The sequence below is a fragment of the Elephantulus edwardii genome, unplaced genomic scaffold (genome assembly GCF_000299155.1).
Source record: "Elephantulus edwardii isolate Elephantulus edwardi_28Jun2011 unplaced genomic scaffold, EleEdw1.0 scaffold00094, whole genome shotgun sequence".
Classification (NCBI taxonomy): Eukaryota; Metazoa; Chordata; class Mammalia; order Macroscelidea; family Macroscelididae; genus Elephantulus; species Elephantulus edwardii.
This window is the reverse complement of record NW_006399844.1, coordinates 3,624,490-3,650,204: the sequence shown is the minus strand read 5'-3', so window position 1 is coordinate 3,650,204 and position 25,715 is coordinate 3,624,490. Positions and strand designations below refer to the sequence as shown.

Here is a 25,715-nt window from a genome sequence, read left to right as displayed (position 1 = left end):
TCATCTTTCTCTCGTAGAATAGCTAGTGGCTTTGAACCGCGTGCCTTGATGTTGGCAGCACAATTTTTTATACTAAGCAGCAGAGTTAAAGAGTCAGGTCTGAGTGAATGAGCTTGACTCTATGGTATGTCCTTACGGCTTCATTCAAGAGAAGTATGATGTGGCTGCTTCACAGCTGTGTATACTTGCACGTTGTTAGTCATTGTTGAGTTAGCTCTGATCAGGACAACCTGTGTGACAGAACGAAACGGTGCCTGCTTTGTGTGCCAGCTTCCTGGTGTTAGTCTGTGTGAGCTCACTGTGGGCCATTGTGTCCATCCATATCGTGGAGGGTCTCCCTTGCTTTCCCTGAAACTCTACTTTACCCAGCACATCCTTTTCTAATGATGCTGGATGACAGGTCCAAAGAGAGCTGAATGACATCTAGCCATCCTCACTTCTGTGGTGCATCCTATCGGATTTCTTCCAAGAGGGATGTTGTGGTGTGTACCATTGAGTTGGAACCGCCTCCAGCAGGTTTTCAGAGGAAGTCATTGCACAGCAGGAGACAGCCCATCTTTCTCAAGTGGAGTAGTAGCTGGTGGACTCGAACTGTATGCCTTTGAGATTGCAGTGCAACTTTTTGCCACTAGGCCACCTGAGCTATTGGCAATGTTGTTGTTGTTGTTGTTGTTGTTATGTGCCATCGAATCTCACTAGTAATACAAATAATATTACTATTTGTAAAGAAGGGACCTCTGTTGGCCTAGTGGGTAAGGAGTTGAGCTTCCAACTCAGAGAAAGGTGGTTCAAATCACCAGCTGGTCTGTGGGAGAAAGACAGAAAATCTCCAGTGTGATTTACAGCCTCTGAAAACTAACTGGAGGGTCAGCTCTGAGTTGGTTCTGACCCAAAGGCACACAACAACAATAACCACAGGGGTGAAAAGGGGAAGCCTGGTGGCCTAGTTGCATTGTTAATGCAAACACTGTGCCTGACGGGTGGTTCAAGTTCACCATGATTCCATGAGACAAAGGATGGGCAACCTCCTCCTCTGTGACTTCCAGGCTTGGAAATCCAATGGGAGATCAACTATAAGTGGATTCCAACTTGATGACAATGAGTTGAGTTGTTGATTGATAAAGAATCCATAGCTCAGACGCACAGAGATCAGCCATGGGCTACAGAGAGTGAAGGGTCATATCAGGACTACCCAGGGCTTCTGTTCTCCACTCCAGGCTGTACTTGCCACTTCTTCCTGCATCGTGAGGCCCACGCAGGGATCTCAGCTTTCATTCTAGATCTGCAATGATACATAAGTTCCCCTCCCAAGAGATAATGAGGAGCCCAGTCCCCAGCTAGAAAAGTGCAGAAAGCAATCCAGTGATGAATACAGTCCCAGCGGGCCCATGCTGCCTGGATGCATGGCATGTCCAATCCTGTGCTTTTCAACTGTTGCCATGGTGTGTGGACACAGCTTCCTTGGAACATTCCTACAGTGATTCATTCTCGTTTCTGCTGTGACTCACCCTCACTTCTACCAGGATCAATTATAGAAATCAATAAGACTGAGGGAAAGAACCAGGAGTAAAATTAGGATACAAACAATAGCAATGTTTACCAACTATCAGGAAGTGAGCTGCAATCAGAAAGCAACAGTCATCACGTGAGCAGAGCAATGAGCACCTGAAAGAGAGATGTTGCTCTGAAACAAGTGATTTTTAATCAAGGGTCTCATCTTCTCTTGGCTCCGAGGTGTTCTGCTCACATAGCATGGCTGGGAGCTGATGGTCCTCATATTGGTCTTTGGCTTTAGAGTCAGGGTTGTTGCTGTTACTATAGGGTGGTGGAGCCGGAAGGCCTAGGTTTGTACTGCATCACTCCATTACCAAGCCTGAATTACCACATCTGTAAAATGTGCCCAGCAAGGCCAATCTTGCAAGGCTGCTGTGAAAATTAAATAAGGCCACCTGGATCCAGTGGTCAGAATATGGCAGACATCCCCAACACCAGGCGTTTTGAGAGTCTACGGAGTTGATTTTAGTGGCTCTGCTCTCTTATACTAGCACACTACAACCACTGAGGTAGGAGAAAGTGATTATGGGAAATGATGTCAGGAGAGAAAACCAAGAAGCATTTGAAAAGTTAAATCAACAGATGTGATGGCCTGGGAGCTTGCTCCATCTAAACTACCTAATAAGAGGGTCCAGCCACTGTGGACTTGGGATGAGTGGGGATTATGAGGCAGGAGCCATGTATAAGCTGGGTTAGGAAGTCAGCCAGAAGAATGAGAAAGAGAAGGACAAGAACTCTGGCCTTTGAACAGAGAGAGAGAATGCCAGAGTGAGAGTGAGCTGTGGAGGCAAAGGCAGTGCGTGAGACACAGACACACACAGGGAGTGAGAAGAAAGAGCACAGGGGAGCGACTCTGGTTCACAGCTTCAGAGACCATACGCTCTGTGCTTTTGCTTTCCTGTAAACCCTTCTGCAGCCTTCAGTAACCATGGCCCTTTGTTTGAATAAGCCTCTGAGGCCATCTGCTCCTGGCAACCCCCAGAGCCCTAACTAAGGCAGAAACAAACAGCAGGGTACCCACAGAGAAATGGCAAGGAAAGAGAGCAAGATCTTAATGGCATCTTTTTTCATACGTGAGGGTGCAATGGATTCTTTTCTCATATTTTTGCATTTTTTGGTTCCCTGACAACTCCCCTTCATATCTTCTACAGTAGGTACACATCACTTTCTTCACGGAAAAACAAAACAAAATCATGGCCCACAGGATGCAGGCACTGGCTGCTGGCTTTTACTTTGTTTGATTGCTTTATTATTGGACATGCCACTTTTATTAAAGATCATTATAGGAAATTGTCACCTAAAATGTACTGTTAGCTGCTGGCTCTTTTCCACATCTCCCTTGGCTTTCCCCTTCCTCGGGCTTCCTGTCCACTGCTTTTTTGAGGTACTGGCTTGGCTGTGCTTGTGCTGACCACACGTTTGCCTGGTCCCCCTCCCCTTTCTCCACGCCTCCCATCTGGTAGTCCCTTAACAAGTCTTCTACTTGCTATGCTGGTCTTCCTTTCTGCTCACCTGGTGTTCCTCCCAGCACCTGCCTCAGCTCATAGGGAGGTCCTATACCTTCTGTGGGTTCGATCTCTATGTTTCTCAGAGCCTGGCTTGCCCTCTGGACTGAAATAGAACATAAACTTCCAGGGTAAAAGAAGGTGCTATGGAGCTCTGGTGGCCTAACGGCAAGAAGTTGTGCTACAATCCCAAAGACACGCAGTTCGAATCCACCAGGTGCTCCACGGGAGAAGGATGGGCAATCTCCTCCTGTGTGATTAACTACCTCCTGAAAATCCACCAGAGGGTCAGCTATGGGTTGGTTCTGACTCCATGTTACACAACAACATCAACAACAACAACATGCTTACTGGTGACTGTGTGGATAGAGAGCTATGCTACCAATTCAAAAGTTGGAAGTTCAAAGTCACCAGTTGCTTTGAGGGAGAAAGATGGGCAGCCTCTTCCTGTGTAATTAACTCGATAGACACTCAGCTATGATTTGGTTCCTACTTGATGGCAATGCGTGCCTGAGTGATTTCTCTCAGCAATTATATGTCGTATATATTTTGGCACCAGGCAGCCCTGAACCCAAATTTGGGCTGTACTGCTTTCTAGCTGGTCCTTGGGCAAATGTCTTAATCTCTCTGTGCTTCAGTAGAGGTTTTTTATTTGTTTGAAGATTTGCTAATCATATTGGTTTTTCATACAGTAATTCATAAACCTTGTTTTAGAACAATAATTACCGTTGGCTAATGCAATTGATTAATTATAATGTCTAATTAACTGCAATAAGGGATTGTGCTTCAGTTACATGTTTTGGAAAATGATTTCTAGTTATTACTACCTTACCAGATATGAGATGCTCAGGTGAGATAATGTGTACAGCATATTTAAAATGAAAAACCTTAAACTTAAACTCATTTTTGCACCTGGGTACCGACTCCTAGCTGATCCTCCACTGCAGTCCATTGCACTGAAGGGGACTGACTAGTTTTCTCCCAGGGAGTCACTGCGGGATTCAATCTGCAAGAGAAGTTTTACTCTTTAATCAGGAGTGTAACTCTCTATGGAATATGCCACCAGAGCTCCCTATATTTAATATGTACTTAATAAATACATGTTATGATACCTTTAGTTCACAGAAGCAGCAAGACCCATATCTCAGGGGCAGGCCTCAGGGTTTGGTCTTGAAGGCAGCCTGATGGCTCTGGGATCTAGTCCTGCTGCTGTGGTTTTTTTTTGGTGGAAATGCAGGGCCTCAGTTGAGTTCAATGCAACATTTACTGAACACCTTTTATGTACTGAGGGTCCCCAAAGGATGCTAACACATTCAGCTATTAACAGAACAGTGGGTGATTTGAGTCCATCCAGAGGTACCTCAGAAGAAAGGCCTGGAGGTCTACTTCCAAAATAATCCACCATGGACAATCCCAGGAAGCACAGTTCTACCGCAGTAGACACACATGGGATTGTCATGAGTCAGAGTCAACTCCAGAGAAAACTGGTTTGGGTTTGTGGTGTTAGCCTAAATGTTGGCTCTTTTTTAGCCATTATAGTTAGCTCCCTCTGATCTCCAGTTATCTTAACTGCAGATACATGGTCTTGCAAATCAGCATGGTATTGCAAATCACCAACAGCTGTGGAACTACAATAAGAGAAAGAATACTTCCCACACTGGGGAGTAAGACTTGAGGCAAACAAGACTTTTAGTGTAAAGACTTGAGGGAGACTGGAGCAAGACTCTAGTGAGAGGGAGACCCTGTTGGTGGAGAGACTGTGGCAATGCTGTAAAGAAACTGTGGCAAGGGGTGATTGGAGGCTTCTTGCATTTATACAGGCCACAGTTAAATGTTTTGGCTGTTCTAGCCAGATGCTTGAAAGAGAAGCTGACTTATAACTGCTTTGAGGCAAACCTTGCTAGATGATTTACATTTGACTGCTAAACTGAAACCAAAGCCTGGACTAATTGTGTTTTAGAATTTAGGCTAAAACCTGGATTTGTATTGGGTGATATTCTTTGCTTCCCCTATTCTCCAACTTACTTCCCTAATAAACCCTACTCACAGTCCCACAACGGTGAGTCCGTGAGTCAACAATGAGTAAATGCTGTGGCATTTGGACAAGAACAAACTGGGAGGAGGGTAGAGAGAACAGTGCAACAATGAATGAGTGGAAGCCCAAAATCTCTGTAAATGTTTATGAAAATTAATAAAATATAATTATAGAAAAAAAAAACAAAAAAAAAACAATGAGTAAATGAACCTCTTGCTGTGGGTGTGACTCTAGAGGTACCGCAGGGCTGGGCTACAGGCTTTTTATCTGCTTTCTGCTCTGGAACACTGAGTGGCTGTGGTATTCTTACTTCCTCTGGCTGTTTCAGAGAGATGCTTACTGCCTTGTGTAGCCCTATATACTATTTCCTCCTCTTTTTTTAAATTTTATTTTTATTATTTTTTGTGTCTGTACCATCAAATTGGATCTGACTGGTACAGGAGGACATTGTCCCTCCATCTCCAGCAGAACATCTGGTGGATTTGAACGGCTCACCTCTGAGATCACAGTGCAGCTTTTTGCCACTAGGCCACCAGAGCTCGCCAAGATTGATTTATTTATTTCTTTTTGTAGTTGTTGTTGTTATATATTAAGTTCTGTGAAAGGTGCTAAAGTGGGGGCAGGTATAAATCTCATCCTAAAAATAGGCATACAACAGGTAAATGACCTGGCGATGCGGTGGTTGTTGGTAGGTGTTGTTGAGTCAATTTTCAGCTCACAGTTACTCTGTGTGGCAGAGTAGTAGTCCACAGGGTGTCTAGGCTGTAATTGTTATAGGAAGAGATGGCCAAGTCTTTTTCTATGGAGCTGCTTGGAGGGTTCAAACCACCAACCTTTGGTGAGTAACTGAACATTTAACTATGGTGCCAGCAGGGCTTCCTGGAAGTTGGATACAGATTGTTTTTAAAGTGGAGGCAGGGTGATAACTTCCTAAAACTGAAAGTGGAGAGATATCCATGACTCAGTCCTAAAACTAAGGGCATCGAGGCAGGGAAGAAGAAAGGAGCTAGGAAATGGTGAAGTACAGCTGTCAACCTAACCCAATCTATGCATTCAAACTTAGTGCCACTCATCCAGTTTGGTTGTTGAGGGAGGATAAACTTGGTGCCAGGCACCGTGCTACAATTTGTGCACTCTTCAATGAACTTCTAGAACTGCAGATTCTGGCTCCATGTGTTGAGAGAAGAAGGAAGGATGGGAGGAGACAGTCCCTGGGGAAGGCATTGCAGGATCAGTCCTGAAGAGAAGAATGTATGGGACCGGCAGGAGCAAGCCCTTCCCTCCCCCTTCCTTTCTATGAGTCTGCCTATCTTTTAGCTGTCGGATCCAAACCACAGAATGTATTTGTAAATAGCTGCATTAAATATGCCTTTTCTAAAAAAAAACCCCACACAATTAATACACTAATACATTCTTGTTATAAATATCCCATAAATCTAGAAAAAGTGAAAAATCTTCATGCATGCTCAATACAGTTCCCCTCCCCAGAGCAGCTATTAGTGTAGGATGAATCTCTCCAGAATTTTTCCGAGCATTAATATGCATATGTACACATTTATAAATATATAGTTTAGCTTAGCATGTGGGTATTTTTAATACAAATGAGACCACACAGTATGGATTATTCTGTAACTTGGCTGGTTTTACATACCAGTACATTTTGGAGATTTCTCCCAAGGGGCCCCCAGATCTTCCTAACTGGGTTTAACTCCACTAGGGTTGGGGGTGGTTCACATTCATCTGTCCTCTACAATTTAACCATCTTCCTAATGATAAATATTTAAGGGTTTTTGAATTTTTTTTCCTATGCAAACAAGGCTATAGAGAAGACTTTCATCCATGCTTCTTGGTGTGCATGTGTATGTATTTCTTTAGGGCAGAGTCCAAGAGGAGATTGTTAGATGAGAGGGAATGGATCATTTTGCTGGATCCTGCTAAGACGTCCTCCCCACTCCCATTCACCACCCTGAGCCCAAAGGCTCTGCCCCTTTACATTCCACTTAAAAGCTATGTCACATAACCTTTCTCTCATCTGCTCTTTCTGGAGGTTGGGTGACTTCTTGGCTGGCATCAAGATCCCTTCTGATTGTCAGAGTGGGTTCTCTTACACACTTTTACCAATGCCATCTTCTTATCCTTTGTCAGTTGCATCAAAGGTCTCATGTTAAGGACTCTGAATGCTCTCCCTAAACCTAAAGCAGGTACATTTCATTTCAGAATGATTTTTTTTCTTCTGTCCCACAGAAGGCTCTACTTGGTTTGGTGCAATACATTAGCCAATACTCAATAAGACTGTCATTCATTCATTGATTTACTCTGTCATACTCTGTGCTAGATTCTGTGAAGACTTTGCTTTCAAAGTGTCATTTATTCTCTCTGGAAAAAGACATGCAAATAACCTGGTTTTAGATAAATTTAGATAAATTTGTGTCCTAGTGGCAAGAAGCTGCGCTGCAATCACAAAGGCATGCTATTTGAGGCCACCAGCTGCTCTATGGGAGAAGGATGGGCAGTCTCCCCCTGTGTGATTAACTGTCTCTGAAAACCCACCTGAGGGTCAGCTATGGGTTGGTTCCGATTCAACGGTACACAACAACAACAACAACAGTTAAAATATTTTAAATGCATCAAAGTGAGAGAGATTCTGTCTCTCAGAAGGTGAGAAATCAGAGATTCTGTAGGGATGTGATTGTGTGCTGTCATGGAGTTGGCAACACTGTGTGGAACAAATCAGTTGCGTTCCAACCCCACAATTCCTTGCAAAGCAGATCCATAGGGGTTTCAGTGGTTAATTTTCAGAAGTAGAAAGCCAGACCTTTTTTCTCCAGTCTATCTCAGTTACGAAGTTGTTCCTGTAGCCTGTGTAACATCATAGCAACACACAAGCATCCACTGATAGACTGGTGATGACCTTTCATACAGTAAACTGGCCAGGGATTGAATGCAGATCTCTGGCACGGAAGGCAAGGATGCTCTCTTCCCTTGAGGATAGCCCAGCCTAACAGATAACACAAGATTTATTAGTTCACATCGAATGATTACTGGTACCATCCAACCTGTTGGCCACAACATAAACAGATACATGATATTTAGAACCTAATTGTTGGGCGATGTTTGCTTTCAAGGATGATTATTATTTTTTATGTTGTTATTGTTAGGTGCCATTCTGTCAACTGTGCCCCATGATGGCCTTGTGAACAAATGATCCTTTCACTATCCTGCTCCATCCCTACCATCTTTAATATGCTCAAGCCCATTGTGGCAGTCACTGAGCTAAACCGTCGTGTTGAAGGTCTTCCTCTCTTTCTCAGACCCTCCATCTTTCCTAGCTTGTTATCGTTCCCCAAGGACCAGCTAGCCCCTCCTGACAACATACCCAAGGTACGTGAGACAAAGTTTCACCATCCTTGCCTCTAAGGAGCCCCTTGGTTGCATTCTCTCCAAAACAGAGTTGGAGGAGAAAAAAGGGATCTTTTTCAGAGCAGCCCCTCCCTGCCTCTGTCAAGGGGGTGTGGCAGCCAGCAGGACTGCTCATACTCACTCATTCATTGTGGTAGATTTTTCTAAAAGATTTCTTTGTGATCATCTAACCTTCTCAGTTGCCAAGAAAAAAGATGAAGCTGCTTTCAACCTGTGTATGAAAGTGTCCTTTACAGATTTTTTTTCATCTCTTATAAAAATAGCCAGAAACCAAAGCTACATTGTTCAGAGTACAGCTATCCAGCTGCTCATGAATCAAAAGATAATGTGATCTTGGGCGGCAGAACCCAGCCAAAGAGTGTTCTCATTTACTAATTTGTCTCTTGAGTATGAGAAAGCAGGACGTTGACAGACGTGTGGTCTCCTCTCCTCTGACTAAATTTGGGGAGGAAAAAAAGCCATCACGACATAAGCAACCACGCACTGGGTTACTAACCAAAAGTCCGGTAGTTCAAATGTACCCAGAGGTACCTCAGAAGAAAAGCTTAAACCTCACCTTAAACCTCACAATGTTGAAAACCCCATGGAACATAGTTCCACTCTGAAACACATGTGGTTCATGAGTTGAAGTCAACTCAATGACAATTGCTTTGGTTTTTACATGTAGCAGACAATGGACAAGGGTGCATGGGTCTTGGTTGGGTCCTTACAGATGATAGTGAGGTTAGGTCCTTCAGAAAGTATACATTGTGGACCCAAACTCGAGTTTTCATGATGTTGTGGTTAGGTGTCATTGAGTTGACTACAACTCATAGTAATTCTATGAAAAACAGATCTGAATGTTGCCCTGACCTGCCTGCACCATGCTCATGATATCTGTCATGCCCAAGCTCTTGGTAGTCATTGAGCCAGTACATCTCATTGAGGGGCTTCCTCTCTTCCACCAGCCATCTATCCTTCTCAGCACCATGCCTCTCTCCAAGGAGAGAAATTCCTCTGCTCCATGGGAGAAGGAAGGTCAATCTCCTGTGCGAGTCACTGCCTCTGAAAATCCACTGGAGAGTCAGCTATGGGTCAGTTTTGACTCTATGGTAAACAACAACAACAAAAACAACAACCACCCCCACCATTCTTTAATTCAAATTCAATTAGAACATATCTGAAGGCTAAGTAGGACATCAATGGACTGTAAATTATGGATGGAAGTCGTCTTATAACATTCCGTCTGTCCATCTTTATATCTAAGAGTTGATAGTAGATGCCCAACAAATGAAGGTCGGCATGAAAGGATCAGGAATCAAGCAGGAAAGTGCAACAGCTATGTTGGGCAACATGTGTGCAGAAGCGGAAAAGAGGATGTGTGCTGGGGAATGGTGGAGTCCAGCCATTGGGAAATTAGTAGCTGGAACCAGAATTTGGAATTCTGAGAAAACATTTGAAAATCAGAGAGAGACATCGATAATGGGTGTCAAGTGGGACAGTGGCAATATAAAATAATCTTCCATCCATCCATCCATCCATCCATCCATCCATCCATCCATCCAATAAAACTTATCAAGTGCCTTCTATAAATAAGATACCATAGAAATACTGGAATAGAAAGACAATACATAAGAGTTATGTCCTCAAAGAGCTTCCAATCTGGTAATAGGAGATAGATAAGAAAAGAGATGATCATAGTGTATAAATTTTACACTAGCGATTCACACAGAAATACCCTTGAAATACCAAAGAGGAGGTAACCTCTGGACTGACTGAATCACAAAGGAGAAATTCCTATTAAGCATGGTGATTCTGGTGGTGGAGAGAGAGGACACATAGGAATAAGTGCACATAGTTTATGTTGCTGGTGCATTTCCTGGAAAGTCAGGGAGATAGATGGTGATGAAAAGGCAAGCAGAGCTAGAGCAGAAAGGACCATGAGGAGATCCCTGGTCTTCATCCTGCAGGTAATGATGGAGGCAGCTAGATTCTCAGATTCAGAAAGGTCGGTTTCTAAAAGGAGAAAGGGCTGGAGGAGGGTAAGACTGGCAGGAGGGAAGCAGTTGTTGTTACTAGCGTTCAGATGATAGATTATGAAGGGCTGGGCTGGGAGATAATAAGAGCCAGCATTATGGTGTTTTTATTGTATGCTGAGACCTATTCTATACACATTGCATCCATTAACTTACTCAGAGCTCTGAGCCACAAGTCAAGATTAGCTCCATTTCACAGGTGAGGAGAACAAAGTCCCACATCTAGTGAATGGGGATTGCACTCAGGCCACTTAACCAGGTTAGGGGAACCTAGGGAACAGTATAGTGGTTGGAAGAAAAAGATGAACTCAATTTATAGACTGTTCTTTAAGATGATCAATTGAAGGAGTTTGGTAGCACACAGATGGTTGGATTGGGAGCTCAGGTGGAAGGTCTGGGATGGAGGGAGTGACCTGGAGTCATGGGAAAGGGTGAGTGCATTTGAGGAGGTTATAAACTGAAAGGGACTGAAAAACATCCTAGGTTATCCAGCTTTTACGGATGAATGAGTACAAATGTGAGAGGAGAACTAAACAAAAGTGGAGTCAGGTGTTTCAGAGTCAACATTTGAGGGTCATGGTCTGTCATGGTCACAGTCACAGGCATGATCACATTCATGGTCATGGTCATGACATTTCATGTTCAACGTCTACTTACTGCTGAGACCAGGTGGGATAGGGACTAAGAAGTGTCCTGTGGGCTCAAGATTTCATGAGTGACTTTGACAACCAAGTTTCCGGGAGTTGTTGCTGCTAAGTGCTGTTGAATTGACTGCCACGGGGGATCTCCAAATCGAAATAAGCTGGGATGCAAAATGAAGGTGAGGGTGAAGACATAATTATGTGCGGAGAACGCACTGGAGAGCCTTGGTTAGGAAGTTAAGGACAGAGAGAAGCTGTAAGCTTGAGGGAGACAGAGGATGAAGAGTGATTTTTATCTCCTTCCAAGACTTGAGCATATTTTCACTTGTATTCATCTTCTGATTTCTCCAGCAGAGGCCAGCCTCACACCCAGCTCTTGTTAGACAAGTAACACCATTCTAAGAACGCTTCTCATCCCTCCTCCTTTTGCCTGCCACTGCCTCTACTTTGAGAAAAACAGTTCTTGTGTAGGAAAAATATGGTGAAAACCTGACTATTGGCAAACCATCTGGGGAATCTAAAAATACTTCTACTTTAGAGGCTAAGTGGTCACCAGTGATTAAGTAGCTAAGCTAGTGGGTGCTTAATTGATTAATTATTTTCACTCTATTTATGGTGAAACACGGTACCAGGTTCTTTGCAACAGAATGGCTATGTACCAATCTATTTGGCAGGCTGGCCCCTTCTCAGTTTTTCAATGGCGTGGAACTGGATGCTGCCTTATTTACATGACTCAAGGTCTGGCTGCTCAGAAATCACTGATGGCATGTATAATAAAACCCCTCTCTGCCTTTGGAAAAAACCAACAAGATGGCAAGTCTCCCTTTCTAATGGAGCCCACGAAGCACAGACCTCAAGACTATGGATTTGGCTGGCAGATTGACAAATGAGTGCTCTCTTTTGATAGAGATTAAGGAAGTTGTATGTCTTTGGAAGCTTGAAAGCAGCTGTCAAAGGTAGGCTAGGGGCACTCCACCCAAGACCTGGGCCTTTGTACTTGGGGATGGGTTGGAGGACGCTCTTTCTCATTGCATACTGGGATGAGATTCTCTCCAAATGTTGGACGTATGGCCAGACCGTGCCAAAGGCAAAGGTTTAAGCTTCTATAGGCGCCAACTGGGCTCTGACAACCTGCCAATGACTTGGTTGGGGCCAGCAGGGCCTGAACCTTTGTGTTTGCTTTTATTTACAGTCTCACGTTGGCCACTGGGAAGCTGCTAGATGCAGGCTGTGGTTGAACTGTGGGCACTCTAACTGCACTTTGGAGACAGCCTTGGTGAGGGGGAAATGATCAATCAATGCAGAGTCCAGATTGTAGGCTGAAACCCTTCTCATTCCTAATGGTTGCAAACCATGAGAATGGTTCCTTCTGGGCTTTGAATTCCCACCCTAGCTTCCAACGCATTTCTGAGACTCTTAAATTTAAACCTAACATCATGTTTTCTAGAGAATTGCCCTAATGAGGCTGGTAGCTACCTAGCCATCCAGGATCTCCTGATTCTTACTCAGGCTTGCTAAGAATTTCAGGCGAGGTGGCTGAATAAATATCTGATGAATACATTTAGAAACATTTAGAAAACTAGAATTGTCAAAGGGATCTTTGAGATAGGAGTGGGAAATGATGAAAGGCCTCTGATATAAAAGAAAAACCCAACAGTCCCACTAGGATTAGCAGTCAGCTTATATTAGGGATGAAGAAGCTGACTGGTGATGCTAATGTCAAAGACGTTTGATATTTTACTCTTATCACATGCATGCCTACGTTTTGGATTTTCATACCTATTCACTCCTTCAGTGGATTCTTCCCAAATTTCAGAGTTCTGTCCTAATCTTCTTACCTATTCACCTGCTCTCATCTATACAGAGTGTTTTCAGATCTATATCTTGAGCTTTGATCCTTTTCATGAGCTTTTGATTTCATTAGATTAAGATCTCTGAGATGGGGGCCAGCAACATCATCTTCCACAGCAGCTTTATGGAGAAGGAGGGTCTGTAGAGTGGTGGGATTTAATGGGAGCTTTGACTGCACTGGATGGAGGAAGGCAGGAAAAAAAATACCATACAGCATTTGATATTCATGCATTCTTTCAACAATTCAAATTTATTAAGCTCATATGTGTACTAGATGCTGTGCAAGTCATTGGGATATAGAATGTAGAAGACATAATTCTTATCCTTAAAGAATGTCCCATCTACAGTGACGCATTGGGACCTGACGGTAGTATGTTCTCAAGTAGGTTTAGAGAGCACTGATGTATAGAGGAAAGTAGGGCATCTGCTTACAAAGATGAGAATGTTTTATTTCTTTAGAATGTGATAAAAAAATGCTAAAGAAAAACAAAATCCCTCTGTAAAGACTCCAAGGCAGGGACTGTGTCTCCCTTGTCTTAATTTTCTCAGCTCAGTAGATGCTCAATGACTATTTGCAGAAAGAAGAAAGAAATGCATAATTGTACAAAGCATTATATGAGTAAACAGAGGAAAAAGCTAACTCCTCCCTGACGGGTAGCTTGAAGGGTCAGGGGAGACCTTAGAAGCTACAATTTTTGAGCAGGCTCTGTCTAGGTAAATAAGTCATGTAAGTGATTCTTTGCAGTGGGAAGAGTGGGTGCAAATGCACGGAGGCAGACCTTACAGCACACAGGCTGCCTGGGATGTGGGATGTGCCATCTCTGGGACGTATGGGGTGTGTTAGTCAACTGCAGGTAGATGGGAAGCCTGGAGAGGTGGAGAGTGCCTTGAAAGTCATTCTGAGGGGTTTGAGTTTTCATAAATTCTAGGAATCCCTGGAGAGTAAGTAGCCAGTAGTCACTAGATGTTGGGATGAGAAAAAACTACCACCAAAGAGGGATATCTAAGACTCTCTCTTGCTTCTGAAGTTTTAGGACTTGTGTTCAGATCTGTGTTTTACCAGCAGCAATCCAGTTTCTGCCCCCCCAGAGCTTGGGGAGGGGGAGTATATCTCCCACATCCTTCTCCTAAGTTGCCCAAACAATAGTCCATGCCACGTGGCATGAAGGAGGAATTGGCAGCTGGTGAGGAATAGTCGATACTAGTGTCCTAGAGTCAGAACGAGCAGGGACTCCCAGGCTGTTAATGCTTGTGGCCCTTTGAGGCTATCTAATCCAACTCTGTCTTTTGACAGCTGGGGAAATTGAGGCCCAGGCAGAGGAATGACCTGTCTCAAATCCCGAGGTATACTCAGGACTAGAATCCAGGCCTCTGGGCTCCCAGCCTGGTTCTCGCCATAGCATCAGATGGCCCTGTGCCTTTGGGATTATGGTTGTTGTTAATTGCTGCTGAGATCTTTCCACCTCACAGTGACATCATGGGTACAGAGTAGACCTGATCCACAGAGTTTCCAAGGTATCTTGAGTGAGCTCGAACTGCCAACCTGTTGGCTAGTAGTCAAGGATATAACCATGTGCACCACCCAGAGACTGGGCTTATGGAGAGCAAAGGAAATATTCATAAACTGGATTTCCCCTGGATTCACTCTCAGTGTAATCTCTCCAGAGAACTCAAAACCATGTAGTGTGGGGGAGCAGAAAGAACATGGGTTTAGATTTGGGCTCAAAGCCAAGTCCTGCTGCTCCCCAAGCACGGTGACCTTGAGCAAGTTATTTACCTACACAGTTTTGCTGTCTGGAAAGTGGAGATAACAATCCCTCCCTGCAGGGTTGGCAAGGGGATTAAATGAGATGAGGTGTGTTGTGTGTAGCACATGCCTGGCAGGTAACGCACACCTAAGTCACAGCTGTTTATCAATGTTTCACCTGCCAGGGTCCCGAAGCTGTTCTGTGTCTTTCTCGGTGTCTCTGATGGTGATGGCTGTGGGATCGTGTCGGGACTCCCACAGCAGCAGAGCCACTTGGTGGAGCATTTCTTAAGTTGTCTGTGAAGGCAGGAGCATGCCATGGTTGGTTGGGTTTAGGGCAGATACAGATTCAAAACAAAGACGTCAATCTTTTTTGGATTACAGCTCAACAGCCCATTCTTTTGGGTTACAAAATACAAGAGAAAAACCCCTCAAATTGAAAGATGAACAAAACCCTCAAACCCATTGCCATCAAGTTGATTATGATTAATGACAATCTCCATTGGGTTTGTGAGGCTGTAAATCTTTGTGGGAGGAGACTGCCCATCTCTCTCCTGAAGAATAATTGGTGGATTTGAACAGCTGACCTTTTGGTTAGCAGTGCAACACACTATGTCACCAGTGTGCCTTTGTGGAAGGAACAGCATAAGTGCAATTAAGCAGAGGGAATAACTTTCCCCATGCAAAGAGACATACAGATTTACAAACAGATTACAGATTTACAAAGGGCAAGATTTCTTTAAGTCACCAGTTCTCCACAGGGCTTTGACTTCATTTTCCTAGCATGATTCACACCAGCTTTCCAAGGAAAAGCCTTGTGCTCCTGACAGTCTTGTCACTCCTGGTTGTCTTGCAAGGGTTCCTTGAGCTGTGAACTGGAGTGGCAGAACCCTGAATGAGAACAAAGGAGCCACCACCTTTCACTGATATTCCATCAATTGCAAGAAGCACCACGGTTCTAGTAACTACTCGAAAAGAACAACGTACCATCAAATGTGATTGCAAGAGGAGCAAATTGTGATTTCAGAAATGTTAAAATGTAAGAAAAAGGCATCTCAGAATCAGTGAAATGCAGGAGCAGCTGGAGATGTCTGTACTAATGGCAGAAGGAGAACATGCAGATGGAGGGCAATCCCCAAATGACGCTTGGCTTACCCTAAGCAGGCCAGTAGCCATTGAGTGGCTTCTGCTAGTCTCGTGTGGGTTAGAGTACAACTGACCTCCACGTGATTTTCAATGGCTAATTTTCCAGGGAGCTCTGGGGGCTTAGTGGTAAGGCATTGAACTGCTAACCCAAAGGCACGTGGTTGGAATCCACCAGCTGCTCCGTGGGAGAAGGATGGTTAATCTCCTCTTGTGTGATTTACTGCTTCTGAAAACCTGCTGGAGGGTCAGCTGTGGGTTGATTCTGACTTGATGATACACAACAACAACAATTTTTCAGAAGTCGATTGCTAGTTGTTTCTTCTGAGGTACCTTTGGGTGGTCTTGAACCTCCAACCTTTTGATTAGCAGCTATTCACTTTAATCATCAATCTTTTATACCACCTTAGGACTCCATATCTGACTTCATATATTGTATCTTTGTTAAAAAAGCCACCAGTCCACTGGCTTTAGCTGGAGTCTCTGCTGTTCATCCCTGGAAGTCACTGCTGCCTCAGAGTAGGGGTTCAAGAAATATTTGCCAAATGAACAAACAAACCAAAGCCGCTTTATAAAATATGTGGAGAAACATAGAAAAGAAAATAAATCATTCATAATTCTCCACCATGGGTATTTTGGTTTATTTTCATTCCAAGTCTTACTTCCTATGAATATGCTCCTTTATATACATATAAACATAATACATTATTAGATTTAGCTCTGGGATGTGTTTTTGTATTTCTCTATTAATATGAATGAAATGAGATGATGCGGAAATGCTTTGAAGGCAGTAAAATGCTTAACAAAATATCTTATTATTAGTTATAATAATCATAGTAATACTGATATGAATGAGGTTGATTTTCTGAGACTATACTTCAAAGAAAACAACAAATTTGTGCTCAGAAGCTGGGAATAGATGCTATTCTTGCATCCTGCTCCCAATGGGATGTCCCTGTTTCATACTGGCAACAAAAAGGGAGGCATAAGGGCTCTTAGAAGTCATCAGCTCTGAATTCCCAACCAGCCTAGACATTTCTTGAGCATTACTGATGGAGCAGGAGTGGGGAGGGGAGCCGGGAGTGGGGTGGGAATAAGCACGCGCCAGGTTGATGAAAAGTAGCGACCTACATAGATCTCCCTCCTCTCCAACCTTTTCAAGCTGGCAGAAGAAGTGGTACTTCAGGTTTCAAAGAGCATTGCTCAGTTTCCCTGCAAGCTAATTGCAACACAGACGAAAAAGAGGTCAGCACAAATATGTAATTTATGACAGTGGTGGTAGGTACATTCAACAAGCCACCATGTCAGATGTGCCTTGGACAAAAAGAGCACAACACTCACCTCAAGAGCTGCATACTAGGCTGACCAGCACATGGCCCTTTGAAGGGAGGTGCCTTTACTTGTGCAACATGCAGAAAGGACTGACAAACACCAACGGAACCTAATAGCTTAGAAATGGGTCCTGGGGACACAGCATTTAATGTGTCGGCTGTCACTGGGAGGCTGGTGGTTCGAATGTACCAGCTGCTTTGAAAGATGAGCATCCTCCTCCGGTGGGAATAGGCAGCCTCAGAAATCAGACAGAGGGTCATTAGGAGTCAGAATCAACTTAGTGGCAATGAGTTAGAAGCTCAAGAGACACACTGGTGACGCAGTAGTTAAAATGCTTGACCACCAAAATGCTGGTGGTGTGAACCCTCCAGCTGCTCTGTGGGAGGAAGAGATGGTTCCGTAACAAGGTACAACTTGAAAACTCGTGGGCACAGTTCTACTGGGTCCTATGAGGGTGCCGTGTGAGAACGGATTCAAGGGCAGTACATTAGTGACTTGGGGCTTGTTCCATTTGTTCTTACGGTGATATTTTAGGGTCAGAGCTCATCTACACTGCCTGTCCACTTGCTCATGTTGACCAGCTAGTCTCTCGCTCTGACTGACTCAAACCTTGAACTACAGATGTTCCTTCCACCTGAGGACTGTCTGCATCCTACCACCATCCTGCCAGTTTGCCTGACGGTAGTGGTTTGGGTGAGGTCATGATACTGGATGATTTGTTACTAATATTTCAAATATCAATAGGATAAGTTTCAGTAGAGCTTCCAGGCCAAGATATAACTAGGAAGAAGGTCCTGACAATCTACTTGAGAAGCTTATGGGCCACAAGAACACATTATCTAACTCGCATCAACTGCACCATCAGTTTGGTGAAGTAAAGGGCCACAGAGGGTGCAGGTGAACCTTGGCGAGAAGGACTGACACCACAGTTGTGACCATGAACTTGAACATGCTGGCACTGTGAGGATGCTGCAGGATGAGGCAGTGTTTCATCCTGTTGTATCATCAGGCATCAATGTCGACTTAACAGTAGCTAACAACAACTGCATCTAGTATGCATTCTTCTGGTTGCACCACTTGGTTTCCACTTTGCAGACCCTGAGACACTAGGCTTCCGCTTTACCACCTGCCTCAGTTTTTTAGGACTCTTAGCACTCAGGCCAGAATCCTGGCCTTTCCTTCTTGCTGTAACTGAGGCTGATCTTTGCATTTTAGGGACTGACTTGGCATTGCAGTACAATACAATGTGAGATCCACACCATGAATGTTTACTCAAGGTTAAGACAATGCAGCTTTCTTACAGGTTAGAAACAAGTCTTTAACACAGAATACCATTTTAGGTTAAAATAGGCGTGATCAATATAAAAATTAAATATGACAAGAGGGTCAGAAATTGTTTTTTAAACAAGCTAGACTACTAAGCTATGGATGTCTCTTTCCTTCTCCTTTACCCTTCTTTTTGCATTTCTCTTTATTCACCCTAGAGGGGTGCCTTCTACTATTACCTGCCTCTCAGCTCTCGGCCAAAAGCCACCTGGGAGCCAATGATCTTCAATAATCTAGTTTAGGACTGGCTCAAAATCCCTGCCTCTCCAGTTTCTATTGATGTTTTTGTTATGTGTCGTGACCGAGAGCGACCGACCCTGTGTACAATAGCCCTAAACCCTGCTCTATTCTGTGTCAACCTTATTGTCCCTGACACACTCACCCCCATTACCCCAGTCACTGAGTCAATCCATCTCATTGAGGGTCTTCCTCTCTTGTGCTGTCCCTCTACACTCCCAAGTATGGCATCCCTCTCCAAAGACTATTGCCCCTTGCAACATGTCCAAAGTGTGCCAGATGAAGCTTCAGAATCCTTCCTCCAAGGAGCAGCTTGGTTTCACCCTCTCTAGGATGAACCTGTTTGTTCTCCTAGCAGTCCATAGTATATTCAATACTCTTCTCCAGCACCACAACTCAAAGGCATCAATTCTCCTTATATCCTCCCTAGTCATTGTCCAGCTTTCTGATGCATAGCAAGTAATTGCAAAGACTATGGCCTGTATCAGGCACAACCTTAGTCTTCAGACTGACATTGTTGCTCTTCAGTACTCTGGAGAGGTCTCTAACAGCTGGCTTTCCCAATGCAATTTGTCTTTTAATTTCCTGGCTGTTGGTACCAAGAGTGTTGACTGTGGAGCCAAGCAAACTGAAGCTGTTAACAATCTTAATCTCTTCACTGTCTATCATGATGCTGCCTACCGGCCCAGTGGTGAGAATCTTTGTTTTCTTGATGTTGAACTTCAGTCCGTATTAACGCTGCAGTCCTTGACCTTCTGCAGCAAGTGCTTCAGGTCCTCCTCAACTGACATATTTCAACAGATGCTACCCTGGATGCACTCACCAAGTTGTGCCAAGAAATCTGGAGGACAATCACCAGGCTACCTGACTGGAAGAGGTCCATATTGTTCCCATTTTAAAGAAAGGTGACCTGACAGAGTGCAGAAATTATCAAACAATATCATTAATATCATATGCAAGCAAGATTCTGCAGAAAATTATCCAAAAACAACTGGAACAGCATATCAACAGAGAACTGCCAGAAGTGCAAGCTGGGTTTAGAAGAGGACTGTGGTACTAGGGATATAATAGCTAATGCTAGATTGATCTTGGCTGAAAGCAGGGAATACCAGAGGAATGTCTGTGTTTCATTGACTATGCAAAGGTATTTGACTGTGTGGATCACAACAAACTGTGGCTGACTCTGAGAAGAATAGGATTCCCAGAACATTTGATTGTGCTTATGTGAAATCTGTATTTGGACCAGGAGGCAGTCATCAGAACAGAGCAAGGAATCACTGCATTGTTTAAAATCAGGAAGGGTATACTCCACGGAAGTGTCCTATCTCCACACCTTTTCAACCTATATGCAGAACAGATCATCCAGGAGGCTGGGCTCTTGGAGGAGGAATGTGGCGTCAGCTTCTATTGTAGGCAAACCCAAATGCAAGAACAAATATCCAAGGACTAAGAAAGCAGCTGTGTCTGCATGTGGCTCATAGTCCTGCTTTGAGACTTTTTCCCTAACTGGGGAAACACCCATGTCAGACATGAGGCTGCACCATCTGACCACGGAGTGATCACGGTGGTCCTGGCTGTGTGGGGTCCCTCGCCCTATCCACGCCACATCAAAGAAAGGGCAGGCAGAAACCTTGCCTCCTCACACTAAATGTAGTCTCCTCTCACCAAAAATTTATGATCAGAGAATGACACCTTATTTATTTTCTCTTTGCAGGTCCCTTAGGATTCGAAGAAACAACAAACCTTGGCTAGTGGTGCCTCGTAACACTCTACACCTCATTTTTAAAATGAACTTGCACACAAAGTCTTCTGTAATAGAATGTTCTGGGGGAATAAGAACCTCAATCAAAGCAGTAAAAAGAAACTGTGTGTCCCTCACCAACTTTAGGAAGGAAGAGGTAAAACAGGAGAACTGAGTGTTGGGAGGTAGACCATCCAACCCTCCTCTCCAACCTTTGCTGGGAAGAAGTTACATGATGAGTTTCAAAGAATATGATTCATTTACTCGCCATGCTAATACTAGAATACACACACGGGGTAATGCCAACATATGTATAGGTATCTGAACCAGAACCTTCAAAGTAAATCCTTTTAACAAGCCCAGCGTTACTCCAGACCCCTAAGTGGATTCAGAGCCTGCCAGAGGTAGAGGTACTATTTCTCCTCCTCATATCTCTAAGGCTAAAGGTAGGTGAGGTTGTTGGCCCAGGAAGCCCGGGGAACTTACCCTCTGCTCCTGTGTGGCCACGAAGGTCTGGAACCCTGGAGCCACCCCGAAGCCCAGCTCTTGGATGAAAGGTGGCTCGGACTGACTGTGAATCTGAACTTTCACTCCTGCTTCAAACGTCGTTTCCTCTGAAAGAACAAAGTTGGACAGAGCACAGATCAGTGACACGGTTGCTCGGGAGTTCTGGGATTGAAAAATCCCCAAAGGACCCTAGAAAGGCTCCGTGGTACACAGAATGCTGTTGAGTTGATTCTAACTCATGGTGACCCCATGTGTGCAGAAAAGTATGTTCATAGAATTTCAAGTCTGTGTACATTTTTTTGGAAAACGTCCCAACATTCTACTGTGTTTAGTTGAAATTTTATACAGAAAATTAGCTCTCTAGTCAGTAATTCATACATAAATTGTTCCATGACCTTGGTTGTGGTCCCCACAATGTGTCCGCTCCCTTCCTAGTTCCTCTCTGGATTTCCTGTTTCCATTTGTCTAGTTTCTCTCTGTCTCTCTCCTCATCTTTGGTCTTATTGTTCCAAGGAGCACATTTTTTACAGTGTTATTATATGTTTTACAGTCTCATCAATTATTTTGCTGAAAGGTAGCTTCTGAGAATGTCCACTTTCAAGTTAGACAGCTATCTTAGAGCACCAGTCTTGTGGCTTTCTCTATTTCCTTTCAGACTAGTAAGCCTAGTCTTTCTTTTCACTTTAGTGTTAGCTCTACCTTTTGCACCTACTCTCACTGGGACCTTCCACGATGGTCTTGGGTGAATGATCAGCAATAGTAGCTGGGCACCATCTAGTTCTCCCGGTCTCAGGCTAGATACACTGAGGTTCACATGGCTATTTGCCTTTTGCACTAACTGCTCCCTTGAGTCTCTTTCTTCATTATCCTTTGCTCTGAGTGAGAAGAGATCATGAACTATTTCTTAGATGTCTGCTTGCAAGTTTTCAAGCTCTAGGCTGTTTCTCACCAGATTTGGATGTAGAACATTATTACCTTCTGAACATTTTTTGCCAACAGATTCAGCTCCCCAACCCTGCCCCACATCGGCCCTATTGGTCTGTGCCTGATAGCAGCCTGCTGCACAGCTCCTGTGATCACTCTTTATCAGACCGCCCCTCCCACCAGACTGGAGCATCCTGAGACCAAAGGTATTCCCTCTGGATGCTTAAGTCCTAACCATGTGCTCAGGAAATGCCTAGTGAAAGGATCATTGAGGGATTTGTGAATTAAACTCATCCACTTATTAAGGGGCAAGGTCAATCTGGAATTTTCTTAAAGAATTGGATGGGGAGACTTACAGGGGGGATTAAGGAGGACTAGAGAGGGTGGTGGAGCTCTGCTGGCCCAGTGACAGAGAGTTGATGGCAACGAGTTGAGGTGAGTTGGAAGAAGGGAGGCAGAATGGGAGAAGGGAGTCAGAAGGTTGGGGAGGGAGGAGAGATGTGCCAACATTGTGCCATGGCTTGTGAAGAACTGGGAAAACAAACGAAAGCTGGTGGGGAAGAGAAATGCTGGAAGGGAAGGGGTGAGGCGGGCAGGAAAAGTCTGGTGCTACTGACCAAAACGTGCTCAGGGTCGGGAGCTGGGTGGGATGCCAAAGCCAGGGCTGGTTGGCAGGTTTTTCACAGGCTCGGTGAGGAGTCTGGTGGCCGACACTGGCTTTCAACAAAAGACAAAAGAGACTTTTGTCTCGGCCAAGACTCAGACTCAGATTCAAAGCTGTCAGAACTGACTCACAGCTGACCCTCCAGCGGGTTATCAGAGGCCATTATTTGTGTAACAGGAAATTGCTCATCTTTCTCCTTCAGAACAACTGGTGGATTTGAACCGGCTGCCTTTGGGCTGACAACACACTCTACTTCCTGGGCTACCAGAGCTCTTAGCTAGGAACCCTCCCAAATATGTCTCTGAGAGGTGGGGAGATTTCCAGGCCACCCTCACATATCTCTCGTCACCCCCAATCCCACCCCTGCAAAATGTCCTGTCATCCGTGTCTATAACCTCTATACAATCTCCCCACATGTGTGTGCATTTGGTGCTCTGGGTAGCTCTCTTCTATTTCTTGTTTTCTTCTTATTGTTGTTAAAAATACAGACAAAAAAAATATAAAAAATACATAGACAATGATGATCCCCCCTTCAATGTTTTTAAGTGTATAATTCTGAGTCTTCATTTATTTTATCTTTTTATTCATGTAAATATCTATCTGCATCTATGTATATCTCACTTACCAGTTTAACACTTTTCACCTGTAGGATTTAAGTGACATCAATGATAATGTTATGCAACTGTCACCAATATCTGTTGCCAAATTTCCCATCACCATAAAGAGAAGCCCAAACTTCTAAACATTGCCAGGGAAAAAAGATCCTTTCTTATTTATTCCAGCCTCAGAGCCCAGGGCCTCGCCCACAGGCAGATGCTGAAGAAGGTGTTTAAGGGAAGAGGCTACAGGAGAGGCAGAGGGCAGCAGGAGGAGTGGACATGAGGGGCTGGCTTCCCAAGGTTGTTGCTAACTCCTGCTCGAGAATGGGGTTGAGGAGAGGGCAAGAAGCAAGCAAATGGGAAGAGAGGTGAGCCCTGAGTGATGCTGGGATTACAGAGCTGCCTGTGCTTAGATGAACTGGAAGCGTGTTCAGTGAGCCGTGGGAGGGAACAGGAGAGGTGCCAACCTTTGCTTCCCAGAGCCAGCTGAAGTTGTGTGCCTGCTATATAACCAAGCTTAAGAAACCTTACAGTAGGTAAGGCAGGCTCAAAGGAGGAAACCCATGGCTTACAGGGAGAAATGAAAAAGGAAGCTTTTCTGCAGGAATGTTGTGAACAGTAGGCAATTGTAGCCTGACTGACACGCCTAAATTAGCAAGGAGTGCCCAAGGCTGGGCTCATCGGATGGGACCAGGCCTCAGAAGGGACTTTAGAAATTCACCCCAGGAGCTGTGTCATACAGCCCAATCCCGAAACACGGCAGACTTTGTTTTATTGCACTTGTTTTATTGTGCTGTGCAGATATTGTATATTTTTACAAATTGAAATTCTGTGGTAGCGCTGCATTAAGCAAGTCGATGGGCACCATTTTTCCAACAGCCTGTGCTCACTCTGTCTCTGGGTCACGTTTGGGGAAGTAATTCTTGGGATCCTTTAAACTGTTTCATAACGCTATCACACACTTGGTAGACTGCAGTATAGTGTAAACACAACTTTCACATGGACTGGGAAACCAGAAAAATGCCACGGGAACCATTTTATTCCAATTGTCACTTTATTTGCAGTGGCTAGAACGAAACCTGTATGTTTGGAGCATCATTTCTTTACTAATAGCTGGCAGCTGAGTGGCGTGAACAGAAGAGGGTAATGATTAAGTTTTCTGATCTCTTTAGAACATCACCGTCCAGATGCCATCAAGTCAACTCTGACGCCTGGTGAACCCTATGTGCAGACTAGAACTGTGATCCATTGTGTTTCCGGTGACTGATTTTTCACAAGTGTATCCCCAGTCCTTTCTTCCTAGATGTCTCCAGATGGACTTGAACCTCCAACCTTTCCATCAGTAGTGAAGAAGCACTGAACCATCTGGGTCACCCAGGAACTGCTGGAACATTCTATGTTGATGGAAATGTTCTGTAATTGTTGCTGTGTACGTGTGACTGTGGAGTATGTGAAGCGTGACCAGCACAACTGAGAAATGGCATTTTTAATTGTATTTAACTTTAATTCATTAAACTTAAATTTAAATACCCACATGTGGCTAGTTGGCAGATGGCTACCTGACAGCGTAGCTCTAGAAGCTCAGCTGTGAGCAGAGCCCAGCTCTCACAGAGTGCTCTGAGCGTGTGCTCCTGTGAGCCCATCGTCAAGAGTTCAGAGCCATGCATATTCATATTCAGCCTGTGGGCCATTGCTCCCATTTCCTCCAGAGGCTGTTTATGGTTTTTATTTTTATTTATTTATTTATTTATTTTTATAAAGCACCATTTCCCACATCTCCAGGCACAGTGTCTTTTTATTCCTTCAAGGGCTGCCTTTGCTGTCCTCTCTCTGTGGACTGCCCTCTCTTGGGATGGTTGTGAACCACAGCCGCTATGGTGACTGTCCTCATGTCAACCCTTGGGGTTCTCTTGCTTTCTGGACGTGGCATACTGTCCATACAAGTGTGATGACCCAGTTGCAGAATGAAAATGATCAAACGGAGGTTGTCAAAATTAACGGTGATCTCAGAACCTCTATCTGCCCTGCTGTGGTTGTAGTTAGCTACCCTTTGAACAGCAGATGGAAGGAAACGTTGCCCTTTGCTGCCCTCTCCTAACAATCACATGCGTACGCTCACTTTTGCACTAATTGTTTCAGCCCATGTTAATGAGGGTCTTCTTCTCTTTTACTAACCCTCTATCTTTTCCAACTTGATGCCTTTTTCCAAGGAACAATCCCTCTTGACAATGTAACCAAAGTATATGTATGAGGTCAAGTTTCATCATCCTTGCCTCTCAGAAGCGCCCTGGTTGTGCTCTCTCTGACACAGATTTGCTTGTTTTTTTGGCAGTCCATGGAACATTCAGTACTCTTCTCCACCAGCATCCACCTTGTTGTTGTCTGGTGCCATTGAATCACCTATGACTCATAGCAACCCTAAGAACAACAGATCAGCACCTCGCCCTATCCTGTGCCATCCTCACTAGCTCTGA

The 25,715-nt window shown here is 44.3% G+C and overlaps 1 protein-coding gene across 1 annotated transcript in view; it reads right to left on the bottom strand.

Annotated features, from left to right (window-relative positions):
* The window catches only part of ASIC2 (acid-sensing (proton-gated) ion channel 2), a 369,812-nt gene that overhangs the window by 66,804 nt on the left and 277,293 nt on the right, over positions 1-25,715 (bottom strand). Inside the window, exon 3 of the mRNA XM_006890915.1 lies at positions 21,034-21,161. Coding sequence (XP_006890977.1) covers positions 21,034-21,161 — 128 coding nt within the window. The remainder of the gene's footprint in view (positions 1-21,033; positions 21,162-25,715) is intronic.